Raw genomic sequence first — 18186 nt, 5'->3', positions numbered from 1 at the left:
TGTCAGTTTTCCCCATTCCATTCTCTAGCCAATACTGATACTGCAGGGGTGTTCACAGTAACTGACCATTACAACTCAGGAACACTTACCGTTTAAAGTCAAAAAGAGGTAAAGTAACTTTGCCCAAAGCTTCTGGCCCTTTTCTCTGCTTATTAGAATCAGGGGAACTTCCACTGCTCTGATTTAAAATTCCAAAAAGAGTAAGGTGAAGAAGTGATTCTAACGGCAATTGTGATATCTGGATGGGAAAAATGATTCTATGGGGGGGAAATGTATTAATAGAAAAAACAAATTAGACTGAATATGAAGTTTAAGCCTTCAACGAAACTGACAATTTTAGGTATTTTATTTGACTCTTCAAATAATCTTTAATTCTGAGTAAACTTTATGTAAATAAGTAGCAAGCTTGGCTAACAAATACTAAAAAATCTTAAATAAATTTCGTTAAAATTTCAAACATATAACATTTCTCTCTTCAAAAATTTGTTATTCCTTTTATTTAAGACTTGCAATGTCAATTTTTAGGCAAGATAATAATCATCTTTATTTCTTTTAGGAAAAGCTAGATGAATGTTCATGAGTGTTTCTGACTCTACATGTTTGTGTGCACATACATGCACAGACAGACATATATGTTTACCGGTGCTTTTTTTTTTTATAAGATCTGAAAGGACACATGAGGTCAAGAGTGGTCACTCTGAGGAGTCATGAGATGGTTAAGTGCTGGAAATAAAATAACATTTTTCACCCTATATGCATTTTCATATTATTTGACTGTTTTTACAAACATGTGCCACTTTTGTAATTAAAAAAAAGAAAAATAGGAAACTATTTAATAAATGCAGAATAAAGTTTTGCAATTGCCTATTTGCCTAAATAATGAAAGCATTCCCTTAAACATAATATTTTTAAAATATTAACAGTTCAAAATATCTTCTTGTACATGGATTGAAGATAATTTTTAAAATCTGTTAATCAAGAACTAGGCTTCCTAAATACATTGTTACAGAATAAATACAAAACTAAAGCAATATTATAAAACACCAGAATTACACATGACTTTAACTTGACAAAGGCTAGGAAGAATTGATGGCATGGTTCTGTAATTTAACAATATGAAGATTCAAGAGTATTTCAGATTTTAAATGAGACCTTCAATCCCTTCTATAAAATTGTATCTAGAAGAATCTTTAAGGTATCAGTAAGAATTTAATTAATTTTAATGGAAATTATAATTAAAAATGAAAGCTGGAAACATACATGGAAAAAGGTAAAGAACAGGACATACTGAAAGAATAAAGAGCCAGAAGTCTTACTTACAGTTCATCCCATTTAATAAGATAGAAGAAATTCTTATAAGTGCCAACCTTCTTTGATTGAATAGGCTTAAAAAGATCCTTTCCATTGTAAGTCAGGGAACATACCAAGTAGTATTTTTCATAACTGAGAAAATAAAAGGGTTTAATTTAATTTTATTTGATAACACAAATGAGTTAACTAACCAAATATATATATATATATATATATCATTAGCCATTCTTCCCTAAGTGACTATTACCTGAAATAATTTGGTTACTATATCAGTGAATTTTTGGAAAAACATCTAAAACTTAACTATTGCAAATCCTACAAAAATAGAGGCAGAGCAGAGGAAATACAGAAGGGAACATATATTCCTAGGTGTCAGTCTAAAGGAGCTATATTGATACCAACTGGAGAATTTATCTCAATTTGGTAACAGTTAGTTACCAGCATTAAATTTTAGTTAAATGACACTGAATAATTCTTCATTTCTAGGTATATTCATTTTAGGAAGTAACAGTATAAACATTTATGTTCCCTAGGTGCCATTTTCCTTTGGTGAGCCGCTGAACTAGAGTCAGTTTACCATATTAATGGTGCATGGGCCTGAGTTGCACTGAGCTGATCTTCCTGATCTATTAGAAGGGTTCCACCCATGGGGAGAAGGAAATGGCAACCCACTCCAGTATTCTGAGCTGGGGAATCCCAGGGACGGAGGAGCCTCGTGGGTGCCGTCTATGGGGTCGCACAGAGTCGGACACGACTGATGTGACTTAGCAGCAGCAGCACCATCCATGGGGACAGATGCTACTGTAATCTTTCATGGTAAAGCAATGACTTAGTCCCTAACTGCCACAATTACAGAGCTGGGTAATATACAGTCAGGCAATCTTGCAGGGAGTTTTGGGTTCAATAAAACTGTATTCTACTAGAATTCTAACTTACTGCTAGGCTTACCCATTAAACATTTTGTTCGTCCATTTTGTTCATACAATCTGTTTATCATTCAAATATATTTCAAATCTAATCTCACTGGTTCACGTAGCTATTTGATTGCTTTTTTCAACCTCTTTTAAAATCAGCATTGTATTGGGAGTTCCCTGGTGGCCTAGTAGTTTCAAATCTGGGCTTTCATTACCACTGCCCGGGTTCAATCCCTGGTCTGGGAACTGAGATCCCAAAAGCTGTACAGCACAGAGGGAAAAAAAAATTCATTTTAATTATCACTGCATTGTCTTCTGCTGAGTATTTGTCCTCATTAGTGTCCCTAAATTTGTGTATATACATGTTTTTGTATGAAGAATGTGGATAACATTATCCCTGTAACTATTTAAAAGAATGAAATACCTTAAGACAGCAATAGTACCCATCAAAATGCAAGTTCCAAGAGGGCAAAGATTTTTTGCTGTCTTTTTAACTGCTAGATTCCTACTTCTAAGAACACTGCCCACAGCTGGTGTTCAGTAAATATTTATTGAATGAATTAATATACCACTTTCAAGTCATTATATTACACAGTATCTAATGTTCAGCTTATGTTATAAAGCAGAATTTACATTTGGTATCTCATAACTAGGCTGGTAGTAGTAGCAGTAGTAGTCATGTATGGATGTGAGAACTGGACCATAACACTGAATGCTGAAGAATTGATGCCTTTGAATTGTGGTGCCGGGGAAGACTCTTGAGGGTCCCTTGGACAGCAAGGAGATATCAAACCAGTCAGTCCTAAAGGAAATTAACCCTGAATATTCATTGGAAGGACTGATGTTGAAACTCCAATACTTTGGCCACCTGATGCAAAAAGCTGACTCATTGGAAAAAACCCTGATGCTGGGAAAGATTGAAGGTAAAAGGAGGAGAGGGTGGCAGAGGATGAGATGGTTAGATAGTGTCACTGACTCAATGGATATGAATCTGAGAAAACTCCAGGAGATACTGAAGGATAAGGAAACCTAACATGCTGCAGTCCATGCAGTCGAAAAGAGTCAGACACGACTTAGCAACTGAACAACAGCAACAACTTGGCTTTATTTTATAGCATTAAACTATTATTTCATTAAATATATTCAATTTGGACTTTTCAGTTTATATTAGTCATTTCCAGATAAGCTGAAGGTGGCAAACTTTTTGGTACTGACAAAAAAAAAGATCAAAAAGAAAAACCCATATTAAAAATTCAACAAAAGAAATATACCCTTGTAGACTTCAGAGTCTAACAAAAGTAAACTGTAAAAACTACTGAAGAGGAAAAATAAATGTGCTAAAAAAGACTAGTCCCACTACCCTGGTTCTAAAGGCAAGCCAGAAACAGCAGTCATAAATTAACTAATTTATTAACATTTGCCCTTGCTAGTTTAAACATATTTTCCTGCTTTTTCTGAATGTAGTGGGAGTGATATTATTATTAATATTTACTAACAGCATCAAACATCTCTGTAATTCTTAGGAAAAACACAAAGGTATTTGGTGGATCAAGTATCCATTTAAAGACCAAGGTAACAGTGGATGCTGATGTTTTACAAGGTTATATTAGCCTCCAGGTAAAATTGTACATCTCTTTTTCTAAAATAGCTACTTACTTTGATACCCAGTTACTTGAAATACCATGTGCAGCAAAAATTGTAAATTGGAGTTGTTCTGTTGTAGTCCATGCTTCCTTAATGTTCCTGTTACTTTGGGCACAATATACAGAACCTCTACCAGAATTTGCATGGAGTCTGAGAAGATCATAAATTGCTGCAGTTAACTGGTCCATGCTTACTTGAACAGGATTTTCAGGATTCAGTGAGCCTAGATTTAAAGAAATTGTTAATATAATTCTTTGTAAAAGCAACAATTACTCCTAAAATTTAAGGAACTTAAATACATACCCCTACTTGAACTCCTGTTAGTGTCTCCTCCTCCATACAGTGAAGTCGCCTGCTTACACACATACAAATTAGTCAGAAAATCACCCATGATGGAATATAAAATGTTTACTTTTAATTTCAATACACTTATTAAACTCTATATCAAAGAAATTCTTCACAGGAGAAACTTCCCAAGTGTCTGAAGAATTAATAAAACAATAAAAAAGAATGCAAAGTGAATGGTCCAAACCAAATAAAAAGATACTTTCAATATCAAGAAAATCATGCAATAATTGAAAAGTACTGCAAAATAAACTCGGCAAAATGTGCCTCATCAAACCATTTTTTGGTAATTAATATTTGAAACTCAAATGTGGTAAGTATATTAATACAGTATTTTATTTTCCATTATTTGCTCTACGATTAGCATAAGTATATCCTTAAAGAAACTAGAAATCTACTTATTACTATTTAGTGTCTCAAAAAAACTCTTATAATTATTTGAACTGAGTTTTTCTCTACTCTCTGCTCATTTACCCAGCAAATGAATATAAAGAATAGACGACATTAGACAGCATTAGGACCATGGCATTTTATCGCCTCCAAATGATTTCAGATGTTTTTTAACTTCTAAAAAACAAGCACATAATAAGAACAAACTAACAAAACACGAGAGACTCAAATTTCTGTATACCATATGGATAGGGTCTTTGAGACAATAAATGGATTGAGCTATTTCACAGACATTTGTTGAAGAACATACCATCAACATAACTTTTCCTTTCTTGAAATTTATCATGTCTTGTGATCCTTCTTTCATCCTTCCAATTAGAGCTATGAACATCCCTCTGAACAATTAATTAAATCTCCATGGAAACAGGGAGGACTTTTACTAAATGCAACAGTATGATATCAAGTGAGGGCTCCTAATCTGGTTGCTTCTGAGGCAATTTAAGTCACTATTACTGAGACTTCTGGGTCTTTCCAATAGGAAGGAGGTTTACTCCAAAGCAGAACTTCCCCATTGACAACCATGAACATTTTCATCCAGACGGAGAAATGTTAGCTATTAATATCCAGCGCCTTCAAGGGCAGTATTACCTTAAAATCTTTGACCAACTCATTTTTGCCAGAGTTTCTCCTCTACACACAAAAAGTTCAGCTGGATATCCATTTATTCAATGTCAACTCTCACAAAGTTCTTCAAGGCAGTCCATCTCCTCTTGGAAATTCCCTCACCTTACCAAACAAGTAACCAAATCAGCTCAAAAGTAAAAGCTAGAGTTAAAATGGTAACATTTTGTCTAGCAGAAGCAAAAGTCTCCCAGTTTAAATGACAGATGCTCACTTATGTACATATTTGCATGTGATAAAATGCTAACTACTAAAAAATACTCACTTCAGCACTTCTACTCCTTGGAAGATTTACTGCTCTCTTCAGCTTCTTTACCGATTCTGTAATGGCAAGAGTCTCCACACCATCTAAAGCACCACAGATTTTTCTTACAGCTTTAATTACTTGATCTACTGCTCTGTGCTGATTCTTTAAAAATAAAAAGTAAAATAAACATAAGTATGTGGAATTTTAAGGATCAATTTTAGGGATGAGGGAAAAAGCAAACATTTTAGATGTGCCTAAGAACAGAGATCCAACCAGTTCATTCTAAAGGAGATCAATCCTGGGTGTTCATTGGAGGGACTGATGCTAAAGCTGAAACTGCAATACTTTGGCCACCTCATGCGACAAGTTGACTCACTGGAAAAGACTGATGTTGGGAAAGATTGGGGGCGGGAGGAGAAGGGGACGACAGAGTGAGATGGCTGGATGGCATCACCGACTCTGTGGACATGAGTTTGAGTGAACTCCGGGAGTTGGTGATGGACAGGGAGGCCTGGCGTGCTGTGATTTCTGGGGTCGCAAAGAGTCAGACACGACTGAGCGACTGAACTGAACTGAACTGAAGAACAGATATCCTTTACGCTTTTATGATGAAAAAGAAAAGAAACAAGATAGCTTTTCAATTACATAATTTACATTGTTTTCACCCTCTGCTCCCACCAGGGATCCCACACCCTTGCAGTGGAAGCACTAAGTCTTAAGCACTGAACTGTCAGGGTAGTGCCAATTACTTACTTTGAAGGAGGAAAAAAGCAGGCCTGGTTAATTTTCACTTTGCCTGATACAATCATTCACACGCAAATCCCTTTTAATTTCTTATTAGAATCAGAAGCAAAAGCAATAAATTACTAACAAATTCTGAAATCATTAAAAAACTTGAGTCATCTTTTTAATTTTCATTGGGAATAATTTCCACGCTAAAAACACACAAAAACACTTCTCGCTCTTCTGCAAAATTTTGGTATCAAAAACCAGAGACCAAAAAAAAAAAAACAGAGACCAAAAAAAAGAAAACAAACCACACACAGAGACCAATTAATTTGTGACCAAGCTCTAATGAGATTGATCACAAATTAATAACACTGGGCAACAGTTACTAAAAGTGAGTCAACTTTTCAGCAACGTTTATATCTATACAACATGCACTTTCGAAGTTTTATCTGATGAAAACACTTGTGAGCACAATCCTTCCTTACTATTCAACCACAGTCCATTTTACCGTGAATCAAAAGTACTATTATACATGTACAAATACATTATAAAATAATTTACCTGATGAGGATGATTTAAAAATCCTTCTCCACTACCCCATCATTGTTTTAAAGTACATCTCATTAAGAAACATTTTTATATAATGAATTAATTCATAAAATATTTATGCCAAACTTAAATGCCAAGTACTGCTAGAAAGGATTGAAATTCAGTACTGTACAATCCCTTAAAATTTTTAAATTTTCCAGCTTTGAGGTTTGGCTACAGCAAATGTTCTCTTTGTGTGCATGCTTAAATGAAACCACCTCATTTTCTCAAACACCTAATTACCTTGCAGTCCTCAGATCCTGAAGGCTTCCATTTTTGCTTACTCGTGTTTCTGCTTTCTTTTATTCTTCCACTTTCATGCAAAAACCTCTGAGGCTCATGTCATTCTCCTATACTATTCTCCATCATTTTTATGTGGCAGTTATCAATTTATTGTGGGCCAATTCCAAATCTACCCTTTGCTCTACTCTGTAATTCTAGAACTAGACCTTATAAACAATCCTCCTTGCCAGCTAGCACAATGTTAGGTGTTGTGACTAGAGAGCAGTGAAAGGATACTCATAGGGAAGAGCAGCAGGAAGATATTTTCATCAAGGTTCCAGCCCTCTGTTTTAAAATTCAGTATGGAAGCCCAGTGGTCCTCAAAGATCAGCTCCAGCTGCACCCTCAGGCCACGCTTTTCCCATCTGACAGCACTAACAAATTTCTTTGCCATAGGCAACAGAGCCATACCCACTTCAAAGAGGCTGAATTTCAGCCTGGGGTTGGGGAAGAGGCTCTATCATAAATCCTCAAAGTTCCTTCACTATCCACCATTCCTCAACCTGTACTTGATGACTGATTCTTTGCACCTGGCTCCTGTTACTTCTGGACCTCTTAGAGCAAGGCAGGCACTGTTTTAAGACCTGAGAGCAAACGTTTTAGGTTTTGTAGGCCAAAGAGTCTGTCACAATTCAACTCTGCATGAAAATAGACATAGCTAATAAATAAATTGAGGCCCTGGTGGCTCAGACGGTAAAGCATCTGCCTACAATAAGGGAGACCTGGGTTCAATCCCTGGGTCGGGAAGATCTCCTGAAGAAGAAAATGGCAACTCACTCCAGTATTCTTGCCTGGAAAATCCCATGGACTGAGGAGCCTGGTAGGCTACAGTCCACAGGGTCGCAAAGAGTCGGACACAACTGAGCGACTTCACTTTCACTTTCTAATATATAAATTAATGAGCATGGCTGTGTTCCAATATAACTTTATTTACAAAACTGGGTTACTGGCCAGATTTGGCATTAATATCCAACTCCTGCTTTAGCCCTCTTTTATCCCTTATAGTAATTAACTATCTTTCACTAATTAACAATTCTTTAAGTTTCCCTGTTCAAAAAACTACTATAGTTTCTGTTGCCTGACTTGGCCCCTGACTGACTGGTCTGCCTTGCTACTGGCAAGTGGTTATTTCCTCTACTATCTGCCTTATTTTTGCTCTGGACATTTATCTGACTTTCTATCCTATACCCTAAAGAAGCCTCAGTTAACTGTTCATGTGGCAAATTCACAACATTTTCAACCCCTAAACTGTGTGCCCTATTAGAATCTTAACAATAATATCATATTCTGATCACAGTCTCCTTTGTTTCGAGCCCACACACACTCATTCTGACCAAATCTATTCTCCGAGCTCAGAGACTTTTCTACTTCTTCTACCAGGCAGCATGTACATCTACAAAATAGCTCATAATCCTAAAGATCCAATCATCCCCGATTTCAGCAGGCATCTGCATGCCACTTAACATTTCTTTTACAAGCCCTTGGTCAGTTCTATTTCCTATTTCCCTTAGAGTATGAAGCTAAACCATTATTCCCTACCTCAAAACATCTAGCTTCATTTTCGTGAAATAAATTAACATCTTATCCCTAGAAAACTTAAGACCAGGAGAAATCAAAATTTTTGCAACTTCCTCAAATAAACCTGCCTAAAAAGAGATTAAGACATACATCAACATAGACTTACACATGAATATTTATAGCAGCATTATTCATAATAATAAAAAACTGCAAATAGGGAACTTCCCTGGTAGTACAGTGGATAAGAATCTGCCTGCCAACACAAGGGACATGAGTTCATCTTCCTGGTCTGGGAAGATTCCATATGCTGCAGAGCAACTTAGCCAGTGTGCCACAGCTACTGAAGCCCGTGTGCCTAGATTGCCTAGATCCTGTACAGCAAAACAAGAGAAGCCACTGCAATGAGAAGCCCAAGCACCAGAACTGGAGAGTAGCCCCCACTCACCACAACTAGAGAAAGTCCAAGTAAAGGAACCAAAAATTAAATAAACAGTTTTAAAAAATAAAAGCAAAAAGTACAGTTAAAAATGTCAGTTACTGGGTGACTAGATAAATAAAACATGGTATAGCCAAACAAGAGAAGGATTCAGCAATAAAACAAAACAAAACAAAGGATACACACTACACGAACAAAGCTTGACACGAACAAAGCTTAAGACAGTATGGTATGTATAAAACAGTTAGCTAGTGGGAAGCTGCTGTATAACACGGAGTTCAGCTCGGTGCTCCGTGATGACCTAGATGGGTAAGATGGAAGGGGGAAGGAGGCTCATGAGGAAGAGGATATATGTACACATTCAGCTGATTCACACTGTTGTACAGCAGAAACTAACACAACATTACAAAGCAATTATCCTCCAATTAAAAAAATAACACTATGATACATAAAAGAAATCAGATATAAAGGATTACATAGGGTATGACTCCATTTACAGGAAATCTCCATTAAAAGCAAATCTATTGAGACAGGAACCAGATTAGCAGTAGTCTGTGGCTGAGGATGGGAATGGGAGAATGAGTGGGAAGTAGAACATGGAAACTTATGTTCTAAAACTCCACTGTAATGACAATTATACAACTCTATTCATTTGCTAAAATAATCATTGAATTGTACACATTAAATGGATAAATTTTATGATCCATAAATTGTATCTCAATAAAGCTATACAAAATATGGGGAATAGATATGAGAGAGAGTCGCTATTTCAATTAGATGGTCAGTGAAGAGCTCTCTGATTAGACATTAGAGCACAGACCCTAAGGAACTGAAAGAGTAAGTTACCCAAGTATCTGGAGAAAGAGCATTAAAAGAAGAAGGAACAAGTACGAGGGTCCCAGCTGGGAAGCATACCTGCAGGTCAACTAGAACAAAGGAAGAAAAGGGGTAGAAGGGACTTCCCTGGTGGTCCAGCGGCTAAGACATCACGCTCCAATGCAGGGATGCAGGGGGTCTAGGTTCATTTCCTGCGAGGGAACTAGATCCTGCCTGCCTCAACTAAAAAACATGCAATATGCTTCAACGAAGATCTGGTGCAGACAAATAAAATATAAGGGCTCTGAAGTCATAATTAAGGATTCAAATTTCACTGAGATGGTAAATAGGATATTAAACAAAATAGTGGCATGATTTAATATTCTTAAGGGTTTATAAATTTGATTAATCTTTACAAAAAACCACTTTTGGGCTTTGATTTTCTCTCATTTTACATTTGCTTTCTGTGCTTATATTGATTTTTAAAACTAATTTTTTTATTTTGGAACAATTTTAGATTTACAAGAATAGTAGAGAGAGTTCTCATTCAACATTAAAGGAAACTGGTTAAGTAACTTCTTGTATAACCGTGTTAAATTTGTCAAAACTAAGACATTAACACTCACTATATTATTATACCTAAACTGCAGACTTTATTCAGATTTTACCAGTGTTTCCAAATGTATTTTTCCTCTTCCATGATACAATCCAGGATACCACACTGCATTTAGTGATTCGTTTTTAAAATATAATTTTGATTGCCTATTGAAGACAGGCTATAGACGGACAGTTAGAATCTGGAAGACCAGTAGGCAACTGCTACATCGGAGAAGGAAATGGCAACCCACTCCAGTGTTCTTGCCTGGAGGATCCCAGGGACAGGGGAGCCTGGTGGGCTTCTGTCTATGGGGTCACACAGAGTCGGACACGACTGAAGTGACTTAGCAGCATAGCTCTGGTGCTGGAGAATTGTCACATTCTGAATGTATTTCTGAGGTAAAGTCGACAGAAATGGAACTGCATGTGATGACAGAAACGGAACTGCATGTGAGATGTGAAATATCTTTTTCTTGAGAAATCAAAAATGACTCCAAAGTTTTGGCCTGAGCAAATGGAAGGACAGAGTTGCCATTTTATTAAGGGGCAGATTGACGAGTAGATATAAAGGGTAGCATAAAAACACGGTTTTATACATCTTAAATTTGAGATATTAGACATTTATATAAAAAGTTAAGTATCAGACATCTGAATCGGAAGTGATGATCAACATAGGTAGGGTATTTAAGTGTTAGTTGCTCAGTCATGTCTGACTCTTTTCGACCTCATGGACTGTAGCCCGCCAGGCTCCTCTGTCCATGGGATTCTCAGGGCAAGAATACTGGAGAGGGTAGTCAGTCCTTCCTCCAAGAGATCTTCTCAACCCAGGGATCAAACCCAGGTCTCCTGCATTCTAGGTGGATTCTTTACATCTGAGCCACTAGGGAAGCCCCTAGGGTAATCCTGAAAGATGATGCTGTGAAAGTGCTGCACTCAATACGCCAGCAAATTTGGAAAACTCAGCAGTGGCCACAGGACTGGAAATGTTCGGTGCTTTTTCATTCCAATCCCAAAGAAAGGCAATGCCAAAGAATGCTCAAACTACCACACAATTGCACTCATCTCACGTCGGGAGCCGGCATGAGAGACCCCACCCATGACAAGGTCTTGGCTTGAGGAGCTGGCATGCAAGGCCGTCCAGACCTCCGGGGATTTCTCGGGGCCGCCCCATCATCTACTCCCGGGCCTCCGTCTTTTCTTCTTCTGATGCTTGGTAGTCCTCTGTGCTTTCTAAGAATTCTTCTGACTCCTGCTCAAATATCCCCCTTGAAGCCTTTGCATGGTAGTAATACGGTCCCTGAGGGTGTATGGGCCCTATAAACAGGCCAGGAATGAAGAAAACATTTTTACACAGAACATCCTAATCCTTCTGGCCCTGTTGGGGTTATAATTGTCAATTTAGAATTTGGAATGCTCAGGACTGCACAAAGCGCCCAGGCATAAAACTAAGTCTGCTAACAAAAGGCCTAAACATTTCACAAGCAAAATAGATACAAAGCCTTTCATGAGTTTAGAAGGGCCCCTTAAAGTGATATCTGAAGGAGCTCATGAGACTCCTGGCCTTCAAGGTCACATACCAGTGCTTGCTGAAATGTCTCCCTACCCCCTGTCCATGGTGTGCCTGGGAGTACACTAAAGGAAAACATAGAGATAAAGGTTTATAGCAAAATGAATAAGCATATAGTATTAGTGTAAAAAATTGTTTCTGCAGATGTATGGGGGTAAAGCTCAAAAACAGATACCATGCTACCTAGGAAGTCACAAAGTTTGCGGAGAACTGAGACTCCTAAGATAAGGCTTGCTAATAGTTTTTACAGTTGACTAACTGCTACACAGATAAAGCCATTTTCTCATGCCTTGTGACCTTGATGTCTTAAAAGCCCATTGTTTGAGAGTTATGCGTGAAGGTGCTGACTGTTCTAGAAGATGGTCTATGACTGCATTCCTGGCACAAGTGTATCAAGACAATCCGTTCTCCCTTTTTCGTATTGCCAGTTTTAGGGTATATAAGCACTGATGTAAAAAATAAAGCAGTCTTGTTTCTGCACTCAACCAAGACTCCACTCGCTTTTTTTTCTTTCTTTTCTCGCCGACGCCACTCTTCCTGAGGATATTCCTTGACCCTGCCGAGGCTGGACCCCGGCAATCTCACACATTAGTAAAAGTGAAGTCGCTCAGTCATGTTTGACTCTTTGCGACCAAGTGGACTGTAGCCTACCAGGCTTCTCCATCCATGGGATTTTCCAAGCAAGAATACTGGAGTGGGTTGCCATTAGTAAAGTCATGCTCAAAATTCTCCAAGCCAGGCTTCAGCAATACGTGAAGAGTGAACTTCCAGATGTTCAAGTTGGTTTTAGAAAAGGCAGAGGAACCAGAGATCAAATTGCCAACATCTGCTGGATCACTGAAAAAGCAAGAGAGTTCCAGAAAAACATCTATTTCTGCTTTATTGATTATGCCAAAGCCTTTGACTGTGTGGATCACAATAAACTGTGGAAAATTCTGAAAGAGATGGGAATACCAGAACACCTGACCTGTCTCTTGAGAAACATGTATGCAGGTCAGGAAGAAACAGTTAGAACTGGACATGGAACAACAGACTGGTTCCAAATAGGAAAAGGAGTACGTCAAGGCTGTATATTGTCAACCTGCTTATTTAACTTATATGAAGAGTACATCATGAGGAACGCTGGGCTGGAAGAAGCACAAGATGGAATCAAGATTGCTGGGAGAAATATCAATAACCTCAGATATGCAGATGACACCACCCTTATGGCAGAAAGTGAAGAGGAACTAAAGAGTCTCTTGATGAGAGTGAAAGAGAAGAGTGAAAAAGATGGCTTAAAGCTCAACATTCAGAAAACTAAGATCATGGCATCTGGTCCCAACACTTCATGGGAAATAGACGGGGAAACAGTGGAAACTGTCCAACTTTTTTGGGCTCCAAAATCACTGCAGATGCTGACTGCAGCCAGGAAATTAAAAGACGCTTACTCCTTGGAAGGAAAGTTATGACCAACCTAGATAGTATATTAAAAAGCAGAGACATTACTTTGCCAACAAAGGTCCATCTAGTCAAGGCTATCGTTTTTCCAGTGGTCATGTATGGATGTGAGAGTTGGACTGTGAAGAAAGCTGAGAGCTGAAGAATTGATGCTTTTGAACGGTGGTGTTGGAGAAGACTCTTGAGAGTCCCTTGGACTGCAAGGAGATCCAACCAGTCCATCCTAAAGGAGATCAGTCCTGGGTGTTCATTGGAAGGACTGATGCTGAAGCTGAAGTTCCAATACTTTGGCCACATCATGCAACGAGTTGACTCATTGGAAAAGACCCTGATGCTGGGAGGGATTGGGGGCAGGAGGAGAAGGGGACAACAGAGGATGAGATGGCTGGATGGCATCACTGACTCGATGGATGTGAGTTTGGGTAAACTCTGGGAGTTGGTGATGGACAGAGAGGCCTGGCGTGCTGTGATTCATGGGGTCGCAAAGAGTCGGACACAACTAAGTGACTCAACTGAGGTGGAATTCTTTACATCTGAGCCACTAGGGAAGTCCCTAGGGTATTTAGAGACGAGATTAAAAAAGATCACCTACAGTGGGAATACAGAGAGAAGAAAATAAGTTCTAGAACTGAGCACCCCAGGCATTCTAATGTTTAGAGGTCAGGAAGATAAGGAGATCACACGGAGCTCCAAAGCCAAAAGTATGAGTGAAAACAGAGCAGACACTGGAAGTAGGAGAACCAAGAATGTGATATCCCAGAAGCCATATGAGTATTTCAAGAAGGAAGAAACAATCAACTCTAATACTATAGAAAAGTAGAGAAAAAGAAAGACTAAGAACTTATTACTGGAACTGTGACCCTTGAAGTCCTTGATGATCTTAAGTGCAGTTTCAGAGAACTGTTGAGAATGAAAGCTTGACTGGAGTGGGTACACAAGAAAATGAGAAGAGAGGAAGTGTAATTTACAGGAGAAAAAAGAAGGGAGTGTAAGGAGATTAACTTTCAAGAGGTTTGCTAAATTGGTTGGCTGCTACAGAGGAATGTGGACGTCTTGTTTTCTTCTAAGATGGAAGATACACCCATGGCTCTGTCCTTAAGCTTTTTTTGCTCTATCTGCAATGGCTTTCTTGGTGATCTCATCCAGTTTTAGGGCTGCAAAATATTTATATTCTGATGATTCCCCAGTTTATTATCGCCAGCCTGGATCTCCTACATTAAATTCCAGATTCATATCCATCCATCTATTCAATATCACTATTTGGATGAATAACAGTCATCTCAAACACAGTGTCCAAACCGAGTTCAGCTCTTCCCCATAAACCTGCTCTCTCAGTTTTCTACCTCTCACTAAAGGCAACTCCAAACTTCAACGTGCTCAGGTAGAAAATACTGAAGTTACGCATCTCTTCCTCTCTCATGTTCCACATCCAATCTATTGGTAAATCTTCCTAGCACTTCTACTATCACTCTGGTCTAAGCCATCATTCTCTCTCCTCATTGATTTGTTTCTACTCTTACCCCCTCCTCATTCTAGTCTAGCCTGGCAGACCTCCTATATAGACCAGGCATACCCCTTTCCCAGATAACCAGGTAGTTTCTTCCTCTCTTCTCTGGTAATTTACTCAAATTTATTTTCTCAATGAGCCCTTCTCTGATTATCTTATTTGAAATTGCAACATTACCCTCCCCCTTTATTTTCTCTAATAAAGCTTTCCAGTTTATTATTAAACTTCTGTTTCCTCTAACTAGAATGTAAATTCTTTAAAGGGCAGGATTACAGTTTCTTTTGTCCACTGTTATATGCTCAACACCTGTAACAGTGACTTGAGAGAGAATTCAGTAAATATCTATTAAATAAATTGACGTAATTATATACTGATAAAAAATATATACTAGTAGCTAGAAATCTGGAAGTCATCCTACACTATTTCTTCTTCACTTATCTATCAAAATCTAACCAATTGTATCTCCTAAATATCGTTAATCAGTCCCTTCTCTTCCCTGTCACCACACTCAATATATATTACCTCCTGTTGTTGTTTAGTCGCTAAGTCGTGTCTGACTCATGTGTGACCCCACAGACTATAGCCCACCAGGCTCCTCTGTCCATAGGATGTCTCAGGCAAGAATACTGGAGTGGGTTGCCATGTCCTTCTCCAGGGGATCTTCCTGACCCAGGAACTGAATCTACATCTCCTGCTTTGGCAGGTGGACTCTTTACCACTGAGCCACCAAGGAAGCCTGTCTTTTACCTAGACCACTATAAAAAGTCTTGCCTAAGTAGTATCCCTGAGACCAATCTTGGCAATCCTAAATTTAACTTCGTTTAGGCAGAGGGACTTCAAAGTTCAAGATTAAAGAAGTCAACCACTCTATCCCACTCCACTTCCTACCCTCAGCTTAAAACACCTTGCTGCTGCTGCTGCTGCTGCTAAGTCACTTCAGTCGTGTCCGACTCTGTGTGACCCCATAGAAGGCAGCCCATCAGGCTCCCCCGTCCCTGGGATTCTCCAGGCAAGAACACTGGAGTCGGTTGCCATTTCCTTCTCCAATGTGTGAAAGTGAAAAGGGAAAGTGAAGTCGCTCAGTCATGTCTGACTCGTAGCGACCGCATGGACTGCAGCCTACCAGGCTCCTCCGTCCATGGGATTTTCTAGGCAAGAGTACTGGAGTGGCTTGCCGTTGCCTTCTCCGTAAAACACCTTAAATAACACCTTAAATGATTACAGAAGGAGCCAGCAAACATTTCGTATAAAATGAAAATAGTAACGTGTTTAGGCTTTGCAGGGCATATGGTCTCTGTCCCAACTACTCAACTTTAGTATTAGAGCACAGATGCAGTCATAGAAAACATGTAAACAAATGGATGTGGCTGTGCCCCCGCCAAATTTTTATTTACAAGAATTGGAAGTGGACTGTACACGGCCCCCTGATCTGGAGAATAAAGTAAAACATAATATGAATTCAGTTCAGTTCAGTTCAGTTCAGTCGCTCAGTCGTGTCTGACTCTCCGCGACCCCATGAATCACAGCACGCCAGGCCTCCCTGTCCATCACCAACTCCCGGAGTTCACTCAAACTCATGTCCACAGAGTCAGTGATGCCATCCAGCCATCTCATTCTCCGTCGTCCCCTTCTCCTCCCGCCCCCAACCTTTCCCAGCATCAGAGTCTTTTCCAGTGAGTCAACTCGTCGCATGAGGTGGCCAAAGTATTGCAGTTTCAGCTTTAGCATCAGTCCCTCCAATGAACATCCAGGATTGATCTCCTCTAGAATGGACTGGTTGGATCTCCTTGCAGTATAAGGGACTCTCAAGAGTCTTCTCCAACACCACAGTTCAAAAGCATCGATTCTTCGGCGGTCAGCCTTCTTGAATTACAGGGTGGTAATTTATATTGGCCTATCTCCAATGTCATCTTTCAATCTTCACTTCATACTCTGTATTAGGTAAGCATCCCCATATGTCTCACACCTATATACTTTTGTTCACATGCCCTTTCCAGCTATTTTCTAGCTCACTCATACCATTTAAGACTTGGCAACATCCCTTCGTAGAGGCCTCTTCCTTGAACTCTCAAGTTGACTGGAAAAGTGCCCTTGTTTGATCTCTCAAAAACCCTCCCTTACTCTACATTTACTATATCGAAATTCTATTTAAGTCTCTGTTTAAGTTCCTGGTAGGTGGGGCTCAGGTCATTCATTTTCATAACCCCAGCATCTAGCAAGCATTCAATAAATGCTTTCTGAATTGAACTGAAGGTTCCTCTTAGTAATAAAGCTGAAGTAACCCAAGCACTAACTGATGTTGAAGCTGAAACTCCAATACTCTGGCCACCTCATGCGAAGAGTTGACTCACTGGAAAGACGCTAATGCTGGGAAGGACTGGGGGCAGGAGGAAAAGGGGACGACAGAGGATGAGATGGCTGGATGGCATCACCAACTCGATGGACATGAGTTTGAGTGAACTCCGGGAGTTGGTGATGGACAGGGAGGCCTGGCATGCTGTGATTCATGGGGTCACAAAGAGTCGGACACAACTGAGCGACTGAAATGAACTGAACTGAACCCAAGCACTAAATTTCTATTAATACGTTGGATCAGAAAACAAGTTCTCAAATAGCAACATCAAGAATATAGTTTAAATAGTTCTTCTAAAATATTCAATCCAATTTCAACACTACTATTTAAGAGAATACAGAGAAAAGAATCTTTAAACCATCATGCCAAAATACGAATTAGAACTTACTTCAATTTGAAGAGCCAGCTCCACTTGATTGTGATATAAATCTAAAAGTTCTTCAACAGGATGTCTAAAATGAAGAACAGTTACTGTGGCTGAAAGATACTATATACAAGAATGATTGTTTTATTTACCAAAATAAATGCATTCACATCCAAAAGTAAAGTCTGAAAATCTGAAATTAATGTTTTAGATGCCACACCTTGTCATGACTTCTTTATAAGGTTTTTCTATTTGATGCAGGTGTTTGTTTAAATCCACAGGTGTTTCATCATCTTCTGCCTAAATAAACACATACAGACAAACATTTATCAAACAATGAAATCCATTAGTTAGTCTTTCTGTTGCCAAGTTAAACAGGGTTAAGCATATGATAAACTCTTGAAAAGAAAGTGATTTTTGAGAACTGAGGCTTCAAATATTTATAATTGACTCAGAAAAG

The 18186-nt window shown here is 38.8% G+C and overlaps 1 protein-coding gene across 3 annotated transcripts in view; it reads right to left on the bottom strand.

Annotated features, from left to right (window-relative positions):
• The window catches only part of PIK3C2A (phosphatidylinositol-4-phosphate 3-kinase catalytic subunit type 2 alpha), a 115755-nt gene that overhangs the window by 37557 nt on the left and 60012 nt on the right, over positions 1-18186 (bottom strand). For all 3 annotated transcript variants that reach the window (XM_055423276.2, XM_055423277.2, XM_088843053.1), the window contains exons 7-13: positions 17947-18026; positions 17751-17814; positions 5551-5694; positions 4173-4221; positions 3882-4092; positions 1321-1443; positions 90-257 (exon numbers count right to left, since the gene is read on the bottom strand). In XM_055423276.2, coding sequence (XP_055279251.2) covers positions 90-257; positions 1321-1443; positions 3882-4092; positions 4173-4221; positions 5551-5694; positions 17751-17814; positions 17947-18026 — 839 coding nt within the window. The remainder of the gene's footprint in view (positions 1-89; positions 258-1320; positions 1444-3881; positions 4093-4172; positions 4222-5550; positions 5695-17750; positions 17815-17946; positions 18027-18186) is intronic.

Source organism: Moschus berezovskii, chromosome 14, assembly GCF_049115385.1.
Source record: "Moschus berezovskii isolate FMDL1 chromosome 14, NW_MosBer_1.0, whole genome shotgun sequence".
Classification (NCBI taxonomy): Eukaryota; Metazoa; Chordata; class Mammalia; order Artiodactyla; family Moschidae; genus Moschus; species Moschus berezovskii.
Note: the sequence above shows the minus strand (reverse complement) of the source record. Positions and strands in the feature narration are given on the sequence as shown.